The 17,074-nt window shown below is 47.0% G+C and overlaps 2 protein-coding genes across 4 annotated transcripts in view; both read left to right on the forward strand.

Moving 5' to 3' along the window:
- Positions 1-211: 211 nt before the first annotated feature.
- On the forward strand, positions 212-718 carry LOC137774013 (mitochondrial import receptor subunit TOM20 homolog). The gene has a single exon (XM_068559155.1). The coding sequence runs from the start codon at positions 212-214 to the stop codon at positions 716-718; it is 507 nt and encodes a 168-aa protein (XP_068415256.1).
- A 13,416-nt stretch (positions 719-14,134) lies between these two features.
- Positions 14,135-17,074, forward strand: part of DCAF1 (DDB1 and CUL4 associated factor 1) — an 80,345-nt gene continuing 77,405 nt past the window's right edge. For 2 of the 3 annotated variants that reach the window (XR_011075766.1, XM_068559108.1), the window contains exons 1-2: positions 14,135-14,277; positions 16,922-16,973. The gene's annotated coding sequence lies outside the window, so the exon portion shown is untranslated. The remainder of the gene's footprint in view (positions 14,278-16,921; positions 16,974-17,074) is intronic. The other variant, XM_068559109.1, reaches the window with a different exon arrangement.

Raw genomic sequence — 17,074 nt, forward strand, 5'->3', positions numbered from 1 at the left:
TGACTGTGTATGCAGACTCTGATGTGTACGGACAGTTTTCTGGGGAAAGGACCCATAGCAAGGTAAGGACCTAGAAGATAAATAGAGAATGGAAAAATAGAGAAAGTCAATGAAACCAAAAGCTGGTTCTTTGAGAGATCAATAAGACTGACAAACCTTTACCTAGACTGACCAAGAAAAAATAAAGATTCTAGTTATACTAAAATCAGAAATGAAAGTGGGAGTCCGCTCCGAGGGTTCTGAGCCAACGGCTTCTTTGCGAAGCCTCGTTGGAGAGAAGATAGAGGGCCGGAACAGCGCCATCTCCGCTGGCGTGTGCGGGGCCCTTTTCATTGGGTCCTGCATTTATTTCGACCACAGGAGACGGAGTGACCCCAACTTCAAGAACAGGCTGCGAGAACGAAGAAAGAAACAGAAGCTTGCCAAGGAGAGAGCTGGACTTTCCAAGTTACCTGACCTTAAAGATGCTGAAGCCGTTCAGAAATTCTTCCTTGAAGAAATACAGCTTGGTGAAGAGTTACTAGCTCAAGGTGAATATGAGAAGGGTGTGGACCATTTGACAAATGCAATTGCTGTGTGTGGACAGCCACAGCAGTTACTGCAAGTGTTGCAGCAAACTGTTCCACCACCGGTTTTCCAGAGGCTTCTGACTAAGCTCCCAGCAACTAGTCAGAGAATTTTAAGTGCTCAGAGCTTGGCTGAAGATGATGTGGAATGAGGAACAAATGTCAACATAATAATCTCAATTTAAAAATATTTTTAAAATCTTAACTTGGAAGATGATCAGCTCTGGGGGAGTAAGGGCAAATAAGCTTGTTATGGACTGTCCCACACTGAAATTTACCAAAGTTAATTTTTACTTTGTGTAGATCCATTTGTCTGTTTTATTTATTTTTCCCAGTGAAAAGTGTATTTTGATAGAGAGGTTTTCATTTTATAAATACATTATCAGTTACTGAAATATGGATTTTATTTATTCCTAAAACATGCAATTAGAATGTACATATATAACATCACATTACTTACATTAAAAATACCCAGTGCTCAGTTTTGAAGGATAGGCCAAAAAACGTGTAGAAGAAAACTGAAGAATGCACTTTTTTTTTTAAGCTAGTACAGTTCGCTATACATCAGAAAATTGGATGGAAACTTGATTGTGTATTAAAACTGAGCATTAAAATCTTTAAGAGATTCTTTCTTTCCATTTAATATCTTACATATGTATAATGTGCTGCTATGCTATAATAACAACTTCACCCCCACCGTTGAACTGTTTTGTTTAAATCAGTGGGCCTAATGTGTTCCGGATATTTATCTCCTTGTATTTTAGATATGTGTAGTTGCAAATAGCACCAGGAATTAGATCTGTGTACACCCTTAAACTAGCTGAGTAAGCTTCGCCAGTTAATGTCTGCCCTTATTTATAAAATGAGGGAATTGGTCTGCTAATTCAGCTTCTAATTCCTTTGGTTCTGTTTAGCATTTTCAAATCCCTTTTTCTGAGGGATATATCTGTTTGGGCAACCAGTTGCATTTTTTAATACTCTGAATTTTGCATGCTTGCCTGACTTAGCATTTCTGAATTGATTTTTTTTTTTTTAAGGTATAACTTGTGTTGATTTTCACTTAAATCATGGTACTGTCACTACTTTTGTAAATTAATCTGGAATTTAACTTTCAAGGTAACTGGGACAATATGCTTGTAAAAGTGTGTGTTCCCCTTTGCTTTTATCGTCAGTGTACCTCCTTAATCCCCTTCCAGCCTGATTCACTTATCTTGTTATGAGAATAAGGTGTAACTTTGTGGCTGAAGACTTGCAAAGAATGAAGATAATTCTCAAAATAGTGACATTATCTGCAGCCACAGATTCAGTATAAGACCTGAGAATAAAGATCCTTGGTACTTAAAAAAGAAAAAAGAAAGTTGGAATATTACTACTGATTCTATAGAAATAAAAAGGATTGTAAGAGATTACTATGAATAATTATATGCCAACAACTTGGATAACCTAGATGAAATGGATACATTCCTTAGAAACATAAAACCTACCAAGACTAAATAATGAAGAAATAGAAAATCTGAATAGACCTATAACTAGTAAGGAGATTGAATCAGTCATCAAAAATCTCCAGCAAAGAAAAGCCCTGGACCTGATGGCTTCGCTGGTGAATTCTACCAAACATTTAAAGAAGAACTAATACCAATCCTTCTTAAACTTTTCCAAAAAATTGAAGAGGCGGGAACACCTGCTAACTCATTCTGTGAGGCCCTGATACAAAAGCTAGATAAAGACACTACAAGAAAACTGCATACCACTATCCCTTATGAACACTGATGTAAAAATCCTCAACAAAATACTAGCAAACTAAATTCAGCAGCATATTAAGAGGATTACACACCACAACCAAGTGCAATTTCTTACTGGAATGCAAGGATGTTTCATCATTCTAAAATCGATCAATGTAACACAGCACATTAATGGAATGAAGGGGGAAAAGCACATGATCATCTCAATTGATGCAGAAAAGGCATTTGACAAAATTCAACACCTTTTCATGATTAAAGTGAAACAAACTAGGAACAGATGGAAACTACTTCAACATAATAAAAAACATAAATGAAAAACCCACAGCAAAAATCATACTCAATGGTGAAAATCTGAAAGCTTTTCTTCTAACAACAGAAACAGGTCAATGATGGCTGCTTTTGCCATTTCAGTACTGAAATTGATAACCAGAGCAATTCGGCAAGAAAAAGAAATTAAAGGCATCCAAATTGGAAAGGAAGAAGTAAAATAATCTCTGTTTGCAGATGGTAGGACCTTATGTGGTAAACCCTAAAGATTCCACACAAAAAACTGTCAGAACTAATAAATGAATTCAGAAAATTAGGCTGATACAAACTCAATACACAACTGTGTATTTCTATATGCTAGCAATGAAATAAACAAGAATAAGAAGTGTTGGCAAGGATGTGGAGAAACTGCAACCCTTGTGCACTGTTGGTGGGAATGTAAAATGGTACTGCTACTATGGAACACAGTATAGCAGTTGCTCAAAAAATTAAAAATGGAATTATCATATGATCCAGCAGTTCCACTGCTGAGTATGTACCCAAAAGAACTGAAAGCAGATATTTACACACCCATGTTCATAGCAGCATTATTTACAATAGATAAAATGTGGAAGCAACCCAAGTGTCCATCAACAGCTAAACAGATAAACAAAAGATGGTATATAGATACAATGGAATACTATTCAACTTTACAAAGGAAGGAAATTCTGACATATGCTACAGCATGAATGAACCTTGAGGACATTATGCTAAGTGAAATAAGCCAGTCACAGAGAGACAAACACTGTATGATTCTACTTTATGAGGTATCTAGTCAAATTCATAGAACAGAAAGTAGAATGGTGGTTGCCAGGAGCTGGGGGGAGTAGAGAATGGGGAGGTATTGTTGAATGGGTATAGAGTTTCAGTTTTGCAAGATGAAAAGACTTAAGGTTATGGAGACAGATGGCGGTGATGGTTACACATTATGAATGTATTTAGTACCACTTAACTGTACACTTATAATGGTTAAGATGGTCAATTTTATGTTGTGTGTACTTTATCACAATTTTAAAATGGAAAAAAAGAGCTAAGATCCACTAGGATCCAGAAAAAAATGTTCCATAGTTGGATGTGGGGCTTACAAACACAACACTGGGGAACTCAGTATTGTTTAAGATCAAAGTAACACCTTTTTCCTATAAAAAGCATTCATTTGCTTTGTAAGCATATTTGGGAGTTAAGAAATATAAGTCTGGACTTTCAAGAGCTACATGTCAACTGTCCTGGATTCTCTAACCTCTTAAGCAGCCTTTGGGGGTCCCAGAACATGTTCATTGTAGCCTTTGTCACATTGTAAGGCTTTTTGTGTGGCTGTCTCTCCTAAGAGCCTATGAACATGAGGCAGGACCCTGTTTCCTGCCCAATGAATAAATGAAGGAACAAGCAAATGAGTGAGCAGCAGGAGAGAGAGATGCATCTGCAGTTCTAAGGAGGCCGAGGGAAATCAGAGTTCGGGTTCTTCCTGTGGTTCCCTTCATCTATTTCTCTTAACCTCCTTTGCAGCCTATTTCTCATACCGCCTGCAGGAGGCCTTCCCAAATTGTGCCCAGCTACCACACTGAAGGACTGGACCTCCAGGAGTGCTCCTCCTCCTCATCTCCCCTTCACCTGGAGGAGGCAGCAGGCAAGGGCTTCACAAAGGGAGGCATGAGCTGCCTAAAAAGGATGTGGTAGGCCAGGGGGAATCAGGCTTCCTGCTCCAGCACCTCCAACCCCAGGCCCTCTAAGAGGGGGAACTGGCATGCTTCCTCATCTCTCCTCAGGGAAGGTGTCCCAACACCTGGTGGAGGCCACTGGGCTGCTCCAGCCCCTCTGGGAAGAAGATGTTGTTCTCCAAGGTGGCATCTTCGTGAGGCTGCTGAGGGGCACGGTTGAGTGCCACAGGCCAAGAAGTCCCTGGTGTGTTGGCTGAATGCTCACCTCCTGTGCCTCCTTTCCTAATGGATGAGAGAACAGCTCTGTTCTCTTTGTCCTTAGAGCTGAGCAGCCTTGCACAAGTTAGTCAACTTCTCTGAGCCATAGTTTACTTATTTGTCAAAATGGAGCACGATGCCTACCTCATAGGACTGATGAGGGAAACCTTCAAAGGGCTGAGCATAGGACCTTGCACAAAGTAGGTGCTCAGTACCTGTCAGGAGTCTGGAGTGAGTGCTAACTTCAGCCCCAACAGAGGTTAGAAACTGTCCCCAGAGGCCTGGCTGTTGCATCACCAGTTAAACCATGTGATTGAGCTAGTGACAAAGGCTCTGGTGCCTCAGCATCCTGAGATAAAGGATGGGAATGGCCTGTTTCTCCCATCTTCCTCCCATGAGTGGCACCTGAGAGGGAACCACAGGACAGAGATGGCTTTAGAATAAAACACAAAAGCCAACACATATTGAGCAATCACCGGGGTCAGGCTAAGCCCTTTATGTCCATTAGATCATGTAATCCTTGCAAACACCATGAGGAGGGTACTATTCTCTGCATTTGTCAGTTTTACTTTTATTTATTTATTTATGTTTGTTTATAAATAGACTCTTTTTAGAGCAGTTTTAAGTTCACAGCAACACTGAGCAGAAAGTAGAGTTCCCTAAAACCCCCTTTCCCGACACATGCACAGCCTCCCCGCCATCAGCATCCCCCAACACAGAGGTACGTTTTTCTCAATCAATGAACCGATGTTGACACATCATTGTCACCCAAAGTCCACAGTTTACATTAGGGTTCACTCTTGGTGCTTGTACATTCTACGGGTTTTGAGAAATGTATAATGACATGCAGAGTTTTACTTTTCAATACCAATTTTATTTTTTATCAAAGTAGTACATGCTCAGTGTAATGCTTTGGCTTCAAAGTCAGAGCACAAAAAAGGCTTATATGGAAGACCAACCATGCCTCTTCCCTGCCCTCTCTGCCCTTCCTAACTCCAGGCCCAGGCTCCAGCGGCAGTGTGGCGTCCTTCTTATATACCTAGGGGGCCACACAGTTGGCACCAAAGTACCAAGAACGTCAAAAGGGACTGGAGACAAACAGCACATTAGGGCCAAGTAGCCAGATAGGCTGAGCACACCCTCTGCCCCAAGGGTGTCAACCAGGCATCTCAAATAAGACATTCTAGAGGTATTTTAAAATCTTTGCTTGCTTCTTTAGAAGCCCCAGTACTCATTTTCGGAGTTTTGCTGGATGAGGGGAGCTAAAGCCACACACAGGAAGGGCACTGTGATGCAAAGCTGCCTGGGTGGAGGGAGATTACGGTTCTGGCTGGCTGCATGGCCTGCGAAAATTTCTCCCCTCTGGACTTTGAGGTCTTTGTGCAAAAAAACCAAGCGATTGGACAGGTGATCACTAGGGCCCTGCCGTGCTGACAGATTGAGTTTGGGCTGCTACTGCTGCTAACAGCCCCATCTCTGGAGCTCTTCCTGTGAGCCGGGTGCTTCCTTGCAACCACCCTCAAAACAGGCAATATTGCCTCATTTTACAGATGAGGATTGAGACTCAGAAGGGCTGTCAGGGCCACACAGCTAGAGAGGGGCAGGGTCAAGATTCTAAACCAGAGTGCACACTCTCCTTCCCTGGAGCTGGATCCCTGAGCCTTCTGTCCTGTTTTCCCCAAAATAGATGCTCTAGTCTGTGTGTGGCGGGTGGGTGGGTGTGTAGGTAGGTGGGTAAGAGGGGGTCCCATGGCTTCCAGTGACAGCAGGGCCCAGCGTACTTGGCCTCCAGGATTTCAAAACTCTAGGCCCCACCTCAGTGTGAAGACCATTATGCCCACATCCTGTTTAATGCTAATCTCTCCTCCTAGGCCACTGGTTCTCTGCCTTGGCTGTGAATTAATCACCTGGGGAGCTTCGGAAAACAAAGATGGCTGCGCCTCACCTGTAGAGATACTGCTTTAATTGGTCTGGAACAGGGTCCTAGCACTGGTTGGTCTGAAGAGCACCATAGGTGATTCAAATGTGCAGCCAAGGCTGGGAACCTCACATTAGCCTGTCGGCTTACTGAGGATCCTTGTTCATTCCCTCACCACGCTTGCCTGGCGGTGGGGAGTGTCTGCTCTTTACCATGCCTCCCCAGCCATAAAGGCAGAGCAGCCTTTGTTCTCAGCTGCAGTGTAGCTGCCTTTCTCTGTAACAAGATCCACAGCATCATTACTCTGCTCTCCTGAATTCGTTGTCCTCCTGAAAGTAGCCAAGGCCATGATGCTTCTCAGAGATTCTCTGGAACAAAAGCCCCTGGAATCCAGGTCTGCCCTGGCTTGTGGTATGGAGAGCCCACCTTGCCTGGGTCCTCTCTGCTCTGCATCTTAGGGGAAGAGAACTGGGGAGGACAGGGTTTGTCCCCCACCCAGGCTGCCCTGGGCCTTTTCTGGCTCCTAGGTGAGGCTATCAGCCTCACAAAATCAAATATGTTCCGTATTAAAAAAAAGGACAAGGACAATTCTGGAAGCTACAAGGGTCTCAGAAGAGAGTCAAGCAAAGCTGAATGCTACCTGAAGGAAGGGAGCCTCCTGTTTCCTGCCTACTGAACTCAGCTACAGAAAGGTGCCTGATATGCTCCTGACTTAGGACTCCTATGTGGGCTTCGGGCCACAGAAGCTTGGATGCTGATTTTAGAGCCTGCAAGAGAGAAGCAAAGTTGGCGGCAGAAGGGCAGGTGAGAGGTGGGCTTGGGGATGCATTGGCCGTTGTAAATAAGCTGAGTCAGAACCAGGAACTGGAAGTGGTAGTGGGGGAAGGTACTCACGGCAGGGCTCTGAGGGGGCCACTAAACATGGCATTCCTTGGCCTGTTCTCATCCTCCATGAAGCCTGGGCTTTGAAGCCACAAATTCATGGCAGGCCAAACCTGGAAGTGTCTGGAAGCCATGTGGCATGTGGTTTTCAAACTGAGTTTATTGGAACTGTAGGAGGTTCTTCAGAATTGGTAGGGACTCTGACACACCATGTAATGCAACTACCAACATGGCTCTCTTATCTACTTAATGAACAGGTGTACAAGATTTCACTGCGTTAAAAAAAAAAAAATTCTGTGCTAAAATAATGCTATCAAAATTTGAAAACCATGGATCTAGTAAACTTATGAGGGATGGATGGGGAAACTTACCCAGAGTCACCCTCTAGTCACTTACCCCTCAGGCCAGGTCTATCCCCACAGCATACCCACTGGCTTTATGGAGCAGACAGCAGGAGGTTCTCTCTGGAGGCCTGTCTTGAATGCAGCAACAAAAATGGCCAAGAGAGGAGCCACGTGGGGAAGAGCCACTCTCAAAAGAATGAGTGACCCCAAGACCCAGACTTGCAGACCCTGAAGGGCAGTGTGAAGCTGCCTTGGCTCAACTGTCAAAAGCCCTCAAGATTCTAGTCTGTTCTTACCTTCAGGGAAATGTAAGGCCTTGGCCTGGGAGGTGGGGCCCGTGGATTCTAGGCTGCCCCACCATTTCCTGGGACTTTGGGCCACATTCCTGGGACATTAGCCTTCTCTTTAAGGGAGGAAGCTGGGCACGCTCACTCAGTCCCTAGACTGTGGGCCCTTGAGGACAGGACCTGTCATCTCCACTGTGTGCTGCATCCTCCTCAGTCCAAGGGATTCAGGTACAGGGCTAGGCACAGGAATCCTTAACTTCACGGAAAACAGTTTTGTTCATTGGTTTTTAGAACAGGGCTCCCGTCAAGTGGTTCTCCTCATCCTCCACATACCAACTGTGACCTTCGACAACAGTGGATGACTTTCCACACTTTCTGTAGTGAAGCTTTCTCCTCCCTCCTGTTTTCTCCCCTGGGTTGGCTCCTCTGGCAGTGAGAATCTCAACACTCTGGAGAGAGTGAACGCTGGGGACTTGCATTTCTTCTCCTGATAGTCTTCTTCCTCTGAGCAGTTCAACAGGTGAAGGTGCCCCAAGGCCATCAGGGCTGCTTATTAACGCAGCAGAATTTGGCCGCATGTGCTTGCCCGAGAAGCAGGTGGAATATTCAATAAGTAGATGATCATGGATGGATTGCGTTGAGGGGAAGATCTGGTCCCCAGCTCAGACAGAGGTCTTAACCTCTTTTTGCCATGGAACATCCAGAACACCAGTGAAAAGGACCTTTATATGTACTCATTTGGGGCAGGGCCCTCCTTTCCCCGCCTCCCCCTGGGTCTTGAGGGACAAACCCATAGCCAAAGACCACAGCCCCAAGCCCCAGCTGTTCTCACCTCCTGGCAATGACCAGAATCTGAGAAACTGTCTTCTTCCCCAGGTCTCCAACAGACCCCTTCACCCCCTACAACCTGAGCCCCTCAAGACCCCTCTCCAGAGTCCAAAGGCCACTTCTGAAGCCTTCCATCTCCCCAAGTCATGCCCAGTAGTCCCTGGTTGTCCCGGTCCCCGGTCCTGTGGGAGGCAGCCAGCTTTGTGACATCACAAAAGGCTATCCTGTGACAAGTTTGGGCCTAGTGAAGAAGGAGCAGGGCAGAGGGGCTCCCCCCAGGAACATCATGTGACTTTTCATGGAGAGACACCCCTACCTCTGAGGGAATGAAGAGGAACTGTCTCATAGTAAGAGCCCAGGACACCCTCTGCACTTGGAAACACCTCCCCTTGATAACTTCGGCTCCCAGGACTAACTGGATACTCCTGGCTATATCTGGCAATACCTCTTTGGGGTCCAGGTCCAACGTGGCCAGGTTTGGGGGAGGGGCAGTAGGTGATTACTTCAGGTGGTAGTGGTGGGTCTCTGACCTCTGAATTGACAGTCAGATCAGCTTCCTTCCATCAAACAAAGTCATTCTGCCCCAGGCCTTTCAAAGTGAAAGAACTGATAGGGTGGGAAGCTTTATCTGACCTGAGTCTTCCTCAGGGTCTATGCCAGCAGTCCCCAGAGTACCTTCAGGTGGGTCAGGCCAGAGATCCCTGAATCCTGTAGAAAAGTCTTGTGCTTACAAACAGGCATTGTCAAAATCCAAGGGCTTCTCTCTCCAATGCTGACTCCACTGTTGTTTCTTCCCGGAAGGATTTACAATTCTAAAAACCTGAGGCAAAAGAGGCTCCTTACCTCCCCTGTACCCTGTTCTCCAACCTCTAACTCTTACCTGGAGCATAGCCTCTGGGAAGAGCAGGGCCCCAAGGATGATAACTGGCAGCCAGGCTCGGGGATCTGACAGGTCCTGGGAGTAGGTGGAGGGCAGAATTTGGGCCTTTTCATGCTCCAGCCCCTGTTTGTGCTGGGCGGGTCCATTGTAAGGGTGGCCCAGGGGACACCATCTCTGGCCATCCTCTCTGGACTCTACTTTGATTGTGACATTGCCATCCTGCCAGAGGACCCCAGGGAAAAAAGTGAGTGCACTCTGGGCAGGGTTCCAGATGCAGGCTTCATCTCAGCAGGGAGGCAGGGTCGACAGGCTGGTTTGGGGAGGGTGACATGTCTGAATTCACATCTAAGGAGCTCCTTGGCCTTGACTGCCCTCACCCTTGATCGACGACAGCCTTTTCAGCCATGAGGAGGCCTAGGAGCAGATCCTCTTAAATCCACCCTCTGATATGGGGATATATGTATATGTATAGCTGATTCACTTTGTTATAAAGCAGAAACTAACACACCATTGTAAAGAAATTATACTCCAATAAAGATGTTAAAAAAAAAAAATCCACCTTCTGACCCACTCAGTTTTTAGTTCTGTGCTGGGACAGAGAGTAGACAGATGATCCCTAAGAGTGGTTACTCCACTACTTCCCAGTGTGTCTGAAAATGTGCCCCAGGATTTTTCTGGTAAGGAGCTCATTTCTCATTTTGATGAGGAAAGCTTGAGCTCTTCCAGCAGGCAGTAGTACCGGGGGCAAAGAGAAATCAGCCAGGGCTGAGGTAGTCCTGAAGAACAGCAATAGGGACAGCCACAGACCAAGAGTAATCACAATAGAAATAGCCACCACTTAGCTAGCACCTCCTGTGTGCCAGACCCCAAGCTAAGCACTTTACAGGCATGGTTCCACTTAGTCCTCATTACAATGTTAGAAAGGAGGTATTATTCCCATTTTCCAGCTGGAGAAACTGAAGCTCGAGAGGTGAAGTAATTAGGCCAATTACAGGAGCACTAGTGTTAGGATGCAGGTCTGTCTACCTCCAAAGCTAGACTCAACTGCTGACCTATCTCCTGCAAACTCTTCCCAATAAAGAGGCAAACTATTTTCTTATCTGTCACCATCGGTGATAGGGTTAAAGAGAGAACGGGGAGAAGGGAGACTCTGAGCCTGATATTACCCAGATCAGCTTTCGGATAAGGCAACCTTGACTGCTTGGCCCGTCTAACCTTTAATGAGACCCATTGGGAGGCAGCTGTTCTGATTTACTCCTAACTATTTTGCAGGTGATTTAAGTGAGGCCATGGGGGCCATCAAGGGGAGTCCTTGGGGTCTGTGGCTGAGCAGTGGTTCTGAGGTGGGGTTGCTAGATAATATATAGAATGTCCGGTTCAATTTTAATTTCAGATAAAGAATAATTTAAAATATATAAGTATGTCCTCAATATTGCATGGGGCTCTTCTGGGGGCTCCTCACTCTGGCTGGGGTCCTGGTATGTGGGAATTGGGGCGGGACTGGGGGGTCGTTGCTTCATTTCTCACCAGAGTCTTAGGTCCCTCTGTGAACTTGTGCCTGTGGGAGCAGGAGGGGGTATTGACTTCTAGAGACTGCAGCGTCTGTGGCCACTGGACGAGGTGGAGCCTCAGTTTCTCACTCTGTGAAATGAGAATGGTGGATGTGGATGCCGTCATACAGGGTGGTTGCTTTGCACACCTCTTGGGCAACAGGGGTAGTGTTCCATCTTTCTAGGGGGCTGTAGGGGCCCCCAGGAAGGGGGAGGGCACCAAGTGAATGATTAGAATTCCCTTTTTTGTCCAGGTTGGGGTCCCCAGTGCCTGGAAGCCCAGAGCCTGGAAGCCCCGAGCCTCTCCTCGGTGGCTCCTGTGACTCCTGGACACTTGCAGTAGCAGTCTTGTTCAGCAAACAGCAGAGTGGGAATAGATGTGGGACAGGAGGAGGCACAGGAGTTGTGGTGGCACCAGGGTGGGGAAGGGCTGATGGGAGCACCTGGGTCCGGTGAACCTGGAAGTTAAGTGATGGGAAAGAAGGGGTGGTGGAAAAGGGAAGAGGGGGAGATGGGGAAGACAGAGGATAGGGGAAAGAGGAGGAGCATCCTGAAGCTCAGAGGACATGGTGCTATTGATTTTCCTACCCTAGTACATGGGCATGTGTGGGGATGAGGGCAGGTTGGATCATACCTAAGTCTGTAGCCCTTCGTGCTGGGACCAGGGCTGGGCTGCTCTTGCTCTCCCTTTGCCACTGGGCAGCCCTGCAAGCATGACTTCTTGCCCTTTTGGATGGTGGCTGCTGCTTTTTGAGGCATACCATAAGGGGAGATGGGCACACACAGAGCAGAGGGAGACAGAGTCCAGAAATGTTCTTCTAAAGAGGCCAAGGAATCTCTTTTTCCAATGATTCAGGTGTGATGTGCCAGGTCAAGCTGGGTGTGTGGGCCTGATTTATCTGTAGCTTTGTACTTGCATGTACTTAGATGTGAAAGTGTTGGCTGTGAGGACTGGCGCCAGTGCATGGGAGTGCATGCTTGTGTCTCTGGCACACGTTACCTTGGCCTACGAAATGTGACAGTGAGTGTGCTTGAAATGTGTGTGCAGCCCAGAAAACCTGAGTGCAGTCTTTTCCCAGAGTGGGAGTCTGGGAGTGCCTGCAGGTCTGCGGCTGCAGGTATGTGGGGGGGCTTTTGGCAGAGGTATGGGGGGCACAGGCATTATAGAACAGAGATTATGGAGGAAGCAGTTGCTAGACAGGTCCTGTATAGCTCCTGTTCTGCTTCCCCAGCCTCCTGGGCCCTGGCTTCTCCAAAGGCCCTCTGGCATGCCCCTTATTCCCATCATTTACCCAGGGCCCCAGGCTGATTTTCTGAAGGGGAGCAGTGCCATCTGGTGGCAGGCTGAGGCTGTGCCAGGAGGAGGCAAGCTGGAACCTGGGTTCCCACAAGGGATCTGCCTTTCAGGACCTCAGTCAGTGGGGAAGTCACCACCGCACTGGCTAGATCATGGAAAAATGGAGGGTATCTAAGGCTTGAGTGCTCCATTCTCATGCATTTTGGGTTCATGACCCAGGGAGGCATGGCAGGAAAGTCAGGTGAAGGGTTGCTATAGCACCAATGTAGGAAAGTTATCAGTCCAGCCTCTGGACCCATGAACCTGGGCCCCATTCCTTGGGCCACCAATCTGGGCTCAGATTTCTCATCTGTGTAGGTGGCAAACTGTACCTACCCTGTGGGGTGGTAGTGAGGGTTATATGAAAAAGTGTGGTTAAAACACTTGGCTCAGAGCTATATAAAGTCAGAGGTAATGGTAGTGGCCATTATAGGCAAAGTCCCAGAAGCACAGAGAACAGAGCTATGTGTTGTGGCAGGTGAAAGCGTTGCAGAGAGGTGGCACGTCTGCCACACTGCCACCCAACATTCTAGAATTTTGTGCCTGAGTATCACCTGTGTCAAGTTACATACTTAAGAGGAGGGAGGTCTCTTTTCTGGAAAGCGGGGAATGGGGTCTGGTGGGGAACAGAATCAAGAGACCCAGCACCCAGGCTCTGGCTAGCTTCTTAATCTAGCTATGGAACCTGAGCATGGCAGACGGCCTGCTGTGTCCATGTTCCCCATGTGAAAGTGCTGACTGTGAGGACTCCGTAAAAATGCACAGAAACTTGCTCAGGACTCCCAGAGATAAAGGCTCGATAGGATCTTGTCAGGGAGAGATTCTGCTCAGCTGTGGAGTTTACCTTTCACGTCTCCAAAAAGGGATCTCCGAGTCAGAGTCAGGAGTCGTTCTGGTTCTGCTGCTAATTGGTTGTGTGATGTGAGTCAAGTTACTCACTCTCTCCGCGTCTCACTTTTCCCAGCTGCAAAATAAAGAAATTAGATGACCTCTGAGGTCAGCTCTGCCTTAATCTATTTCCTTTTGATTTTTTCCTTTTCTCTGCCTCACATATAATACCTAGGATAAATATTTATTGATCCTACAGGCTAGGTCTTGAACAGGAAGACCAGAGCCTTTTGCTTAATGACTGCTGTGATTTCTCATACACTTCGGGAAATATTTTCTTAGATCCTGGTAGGTTCTAGGTATAATGGGGCCAATGGGCGAATAAAACAACGGCTCTTCCCTGTCACACAGGCCGAATCAGGTACTGGGAAGGTATCCAGCCGTTCTAGCTTTGGGCTGGGAGGATCGAGTCTTTCGCTTTTCGCTTCCGCCTTCCTGAGCAGCCAATGAATATGTAGCAGTTCTCGTTTATGCTAAAAACTACAAACCCCAGAAGTCAACGCGCGGGGCAAACTGCTCACGCGCCAATCAGGACTTGGTGGGCTCCGCCCCTAGAGGCGGAACTTCATTTTCCACGCGACTTGGGGCTCGTAGATATTCCTCCGCTCGCCCGCGCGTTCTCCTCCCGCCTCCTGCCAGCAAGCCTCGCGCCAAGTCGGGGGACGCGCGCGCGCAGCGTACGTAGCGAACGAGTGACGCATAATATGTGGGCCGCTTCGGAGTCGCGGTCGCGTTGTGTGTGAGTGAGGGGGAGAGAGTGCGGGACCTGAGGCGGCGTGTGTGAGCTGTGGCCGCTGGCGGGGTCAGGGGGGAGCGGCGGAGCCGCCCAGGAAGGTGAGTCGGGAAGGGAGGGAGACGGCTCTGCGGGAGGGGTGCGAGGAGACAGGGCGCATGGTCGGTCGGGCGGGAGAGTGGGCGCTGGGCTGGGGGAGGGGCGGCACCTGCCTGGGCCGCCGGCTGGGAGGGGGCGGGCCGGGCCTCCCGGGACGCTTGGTCCGGGGCCTGACAGGACTTTTCATCCTCCAGATTCTTGGCTCGGGGGCGGGGCCTCCACGTTCTTCCTCCAGTCCGCAAAAGAAGCTTCCCAAGAGTAACTCTTCCGCCCGGATTGGGGGGCGGGGGTGTGCCCGCCCCTATCTTGGGGAGGGGCGCCTCTCATTCCTCTCATCACTTTTTTCCTCCCAGTTCTCCCAGGCTTCGTTCCGTACGGGCCTGGGGTCGGGGTAGGTGGCTCCATCTTTCATGTCGTATGGCGGCCCCCTTCCCATACTGTGTCTCCGCCCCTAGTTCCAGTCACCTGGGCTGGCTCTCTCCTCCCTCGGTCTCGTGCCACCTCCCCTTGCATCCGCCCGGCTCTTGGTCGGGCGAGGGGGGGCGGGCTCTCTGGGCACTCCTCCCACACCCCGCCCCCCGCCCCCATGGTGGAGGAGATGGGTGGAAGGAGAGGTGTCCGGGTCCTGCAGCTTAGAGCCAAACCTTGGAGTGCCCGCCAAGCTTCCCGGGATCCTATTTCCGGGGGTTACAGTCGTTTTTAACTGGATGTCAGGCATTTGCTTAGCTCCCTCTTCCTAGACGGTTTGCGTCTCACTTCCTCTTATTGCACTGTTAGCGCTTGGCTTTTGCTTGTGCTGAAGAAGTAGTTTTGGAGTGTTTGTAGTAGTTCTTTTTGAGTCCTAGATGACTCGTCATTGACTGTGTCACGTTGGCCTCAGTTTTTCCTTACTCTGTCTTTTCAATGAAGCCTTTTAATTAGTCTACAAGTTTTAATTATTAACAGCATCTTCCTGTTCTAAACGCTTTGTTAATGTACAGAGTGAGGGGTTCATTGGCAGTGTTGTCCTGTAATCTTCTTGTCTCAGTTTACTTTTAAGGTTTTTGTAAGCTTGTATAATTAGACTCTTTAGGAATCGATTTGTTATTCTTCTTGACGCTGTCAAGATTTGGGTTTTGTATATTACACTTATTATCCATTTTCGAGTGGTGATATATTTTTGGATGTAAAGGAAATAATAGATACAGAATTTGGGAACTATGAAGGAAATCCTTTTATGCTCAACATCTCTTGAGTAGTTGGAGAGCACAGTGTTTTACTATGTTATCTGCTGTACAGTAGTTAAACTTTATCGAGGAGGAATCTGGTGGAATGAACCACATGTTGGTTTGAAGTGATCGAAGTTGGTTTGTTACCAGTGTTGTTTCTGTTATGGTCATGGACAGTAATAGAGTATTGTTATACATGATCTAATATGTTATACTAATTATTAGGTAAATTTTACTTGAAGCTCCAGACTTGGGTTTTTTTCCCAGTGGGTTTTTTTCTTTTTTTAAAAAGAGGAGTGCTTACAGGCATTTGTTTCAGAATTGTAACCTTATGGGAATCCTTAACGTGAACTTTTTTTTAGGCTTTGGGATAGTTTTTGCCGAATAGGCCATATAGTATTGTGTATTAGAAGAGAACAGATTTTATGGATTAACTCAAAAGTTACAAAAGGTAACAAAATAGTGGAAAAATGGTAGAGCTAGGATAGTAACATATAGTGAAAAAAACCTTTCTTCTACCTTTATCCTTCAGAAGATCAGTTACTTGCCACAAAAGTAATAGTTATTATCCGTTTCTTATATATTCTTGCAGGGACACACACACACACACACACACACACACACACACACAAAAGCAAAGAGTGTTCTTTGTTTTTCTCACTTGACAGTGTACTGAGAGTTGGTCCAAATTAGGAAAGGAAATTCTTATTAGTTTTCTCCTACTTTATTTATTTTTGGCTGGGTTGGGTCTTTGTGGCTGCGCGTGGGCTTTCTCTAGTTGCAGCAAGGGGGAGCTACTCTTTGTTGCGGTGCGTGGGCTTCTCATTGCAGTGGCTTCTCTTGTTGCAGAGCATGGGCTCTAGGCACGCGGGCTTCAGTAGTTGTGGCACTCGGGCTCAGTAATTGTGGTGCATGGGCTTAGTTGCTCCGCGGCATGTGGGATCTTCCTGGACCAGGGCTTGAACCTGGGTTCCCTGCATTGGTAGGCAGATTCTTAACCACTGTGCCACCAGGGAAGCCCATCTCCTACTTTTTAATTAGAAAAAAATTCGAAAGGATAGTAAAATGAATACTTATTTATCCATCTAGATTCAACACTTGTTATTAATATTTTGCCATGTTTTCTCTTAGTAGGTAGATGTGGTATATACTTATTTCGTGGAACCATTTGAAAATAAGTTGCAGACACAGCACCCCTAAATACTTTGGCAGGCATCCTTCAGGATAAAGACTTTTTTTTGGCCGCATTGTGTGGCTTGCGGGATCTTAGCTCCCCTACCAGGGATCGAACCCGGGGCCCCAGCAGTGAGAGCGCCAAGTCCTAACCACTGGACCATCAGGGAATTCCCTCTACATATTTTTTGTAGGGCTTTATATTATTCCATTGTACGGACAGTATTATCATTTAACCCTTGCAACAACTATTTCCATTTTACAGATAAGGAAATTGAGATTTGGAGAAGTTAAATAACTTGACCAAGATCTCACAGGTATGTTGGCAGAGTTGGGATTTGAATGCTTGAACCCCTTTTCTACCAAGTACCAATTGAGTGGTCTTGGGGACCTCTCTGAGCCCTTTTCCTCATCTGTA

Source organism: Eschrichtius robustus, chromosome 12, assembly GCF_028021215.1.
Source record: "Eschrichtius robustus isolate mEscRob2 chromosome 12, mEscRob2.pri, whole genome shotgun sequence".
NCBI classification, from domain to species: Eukaryota; Metazoa; Chordata; class Mammalia; order Artiodactyla; family Eschrichtiidae; genus Eschrichtius; species Eschrichtius robustus.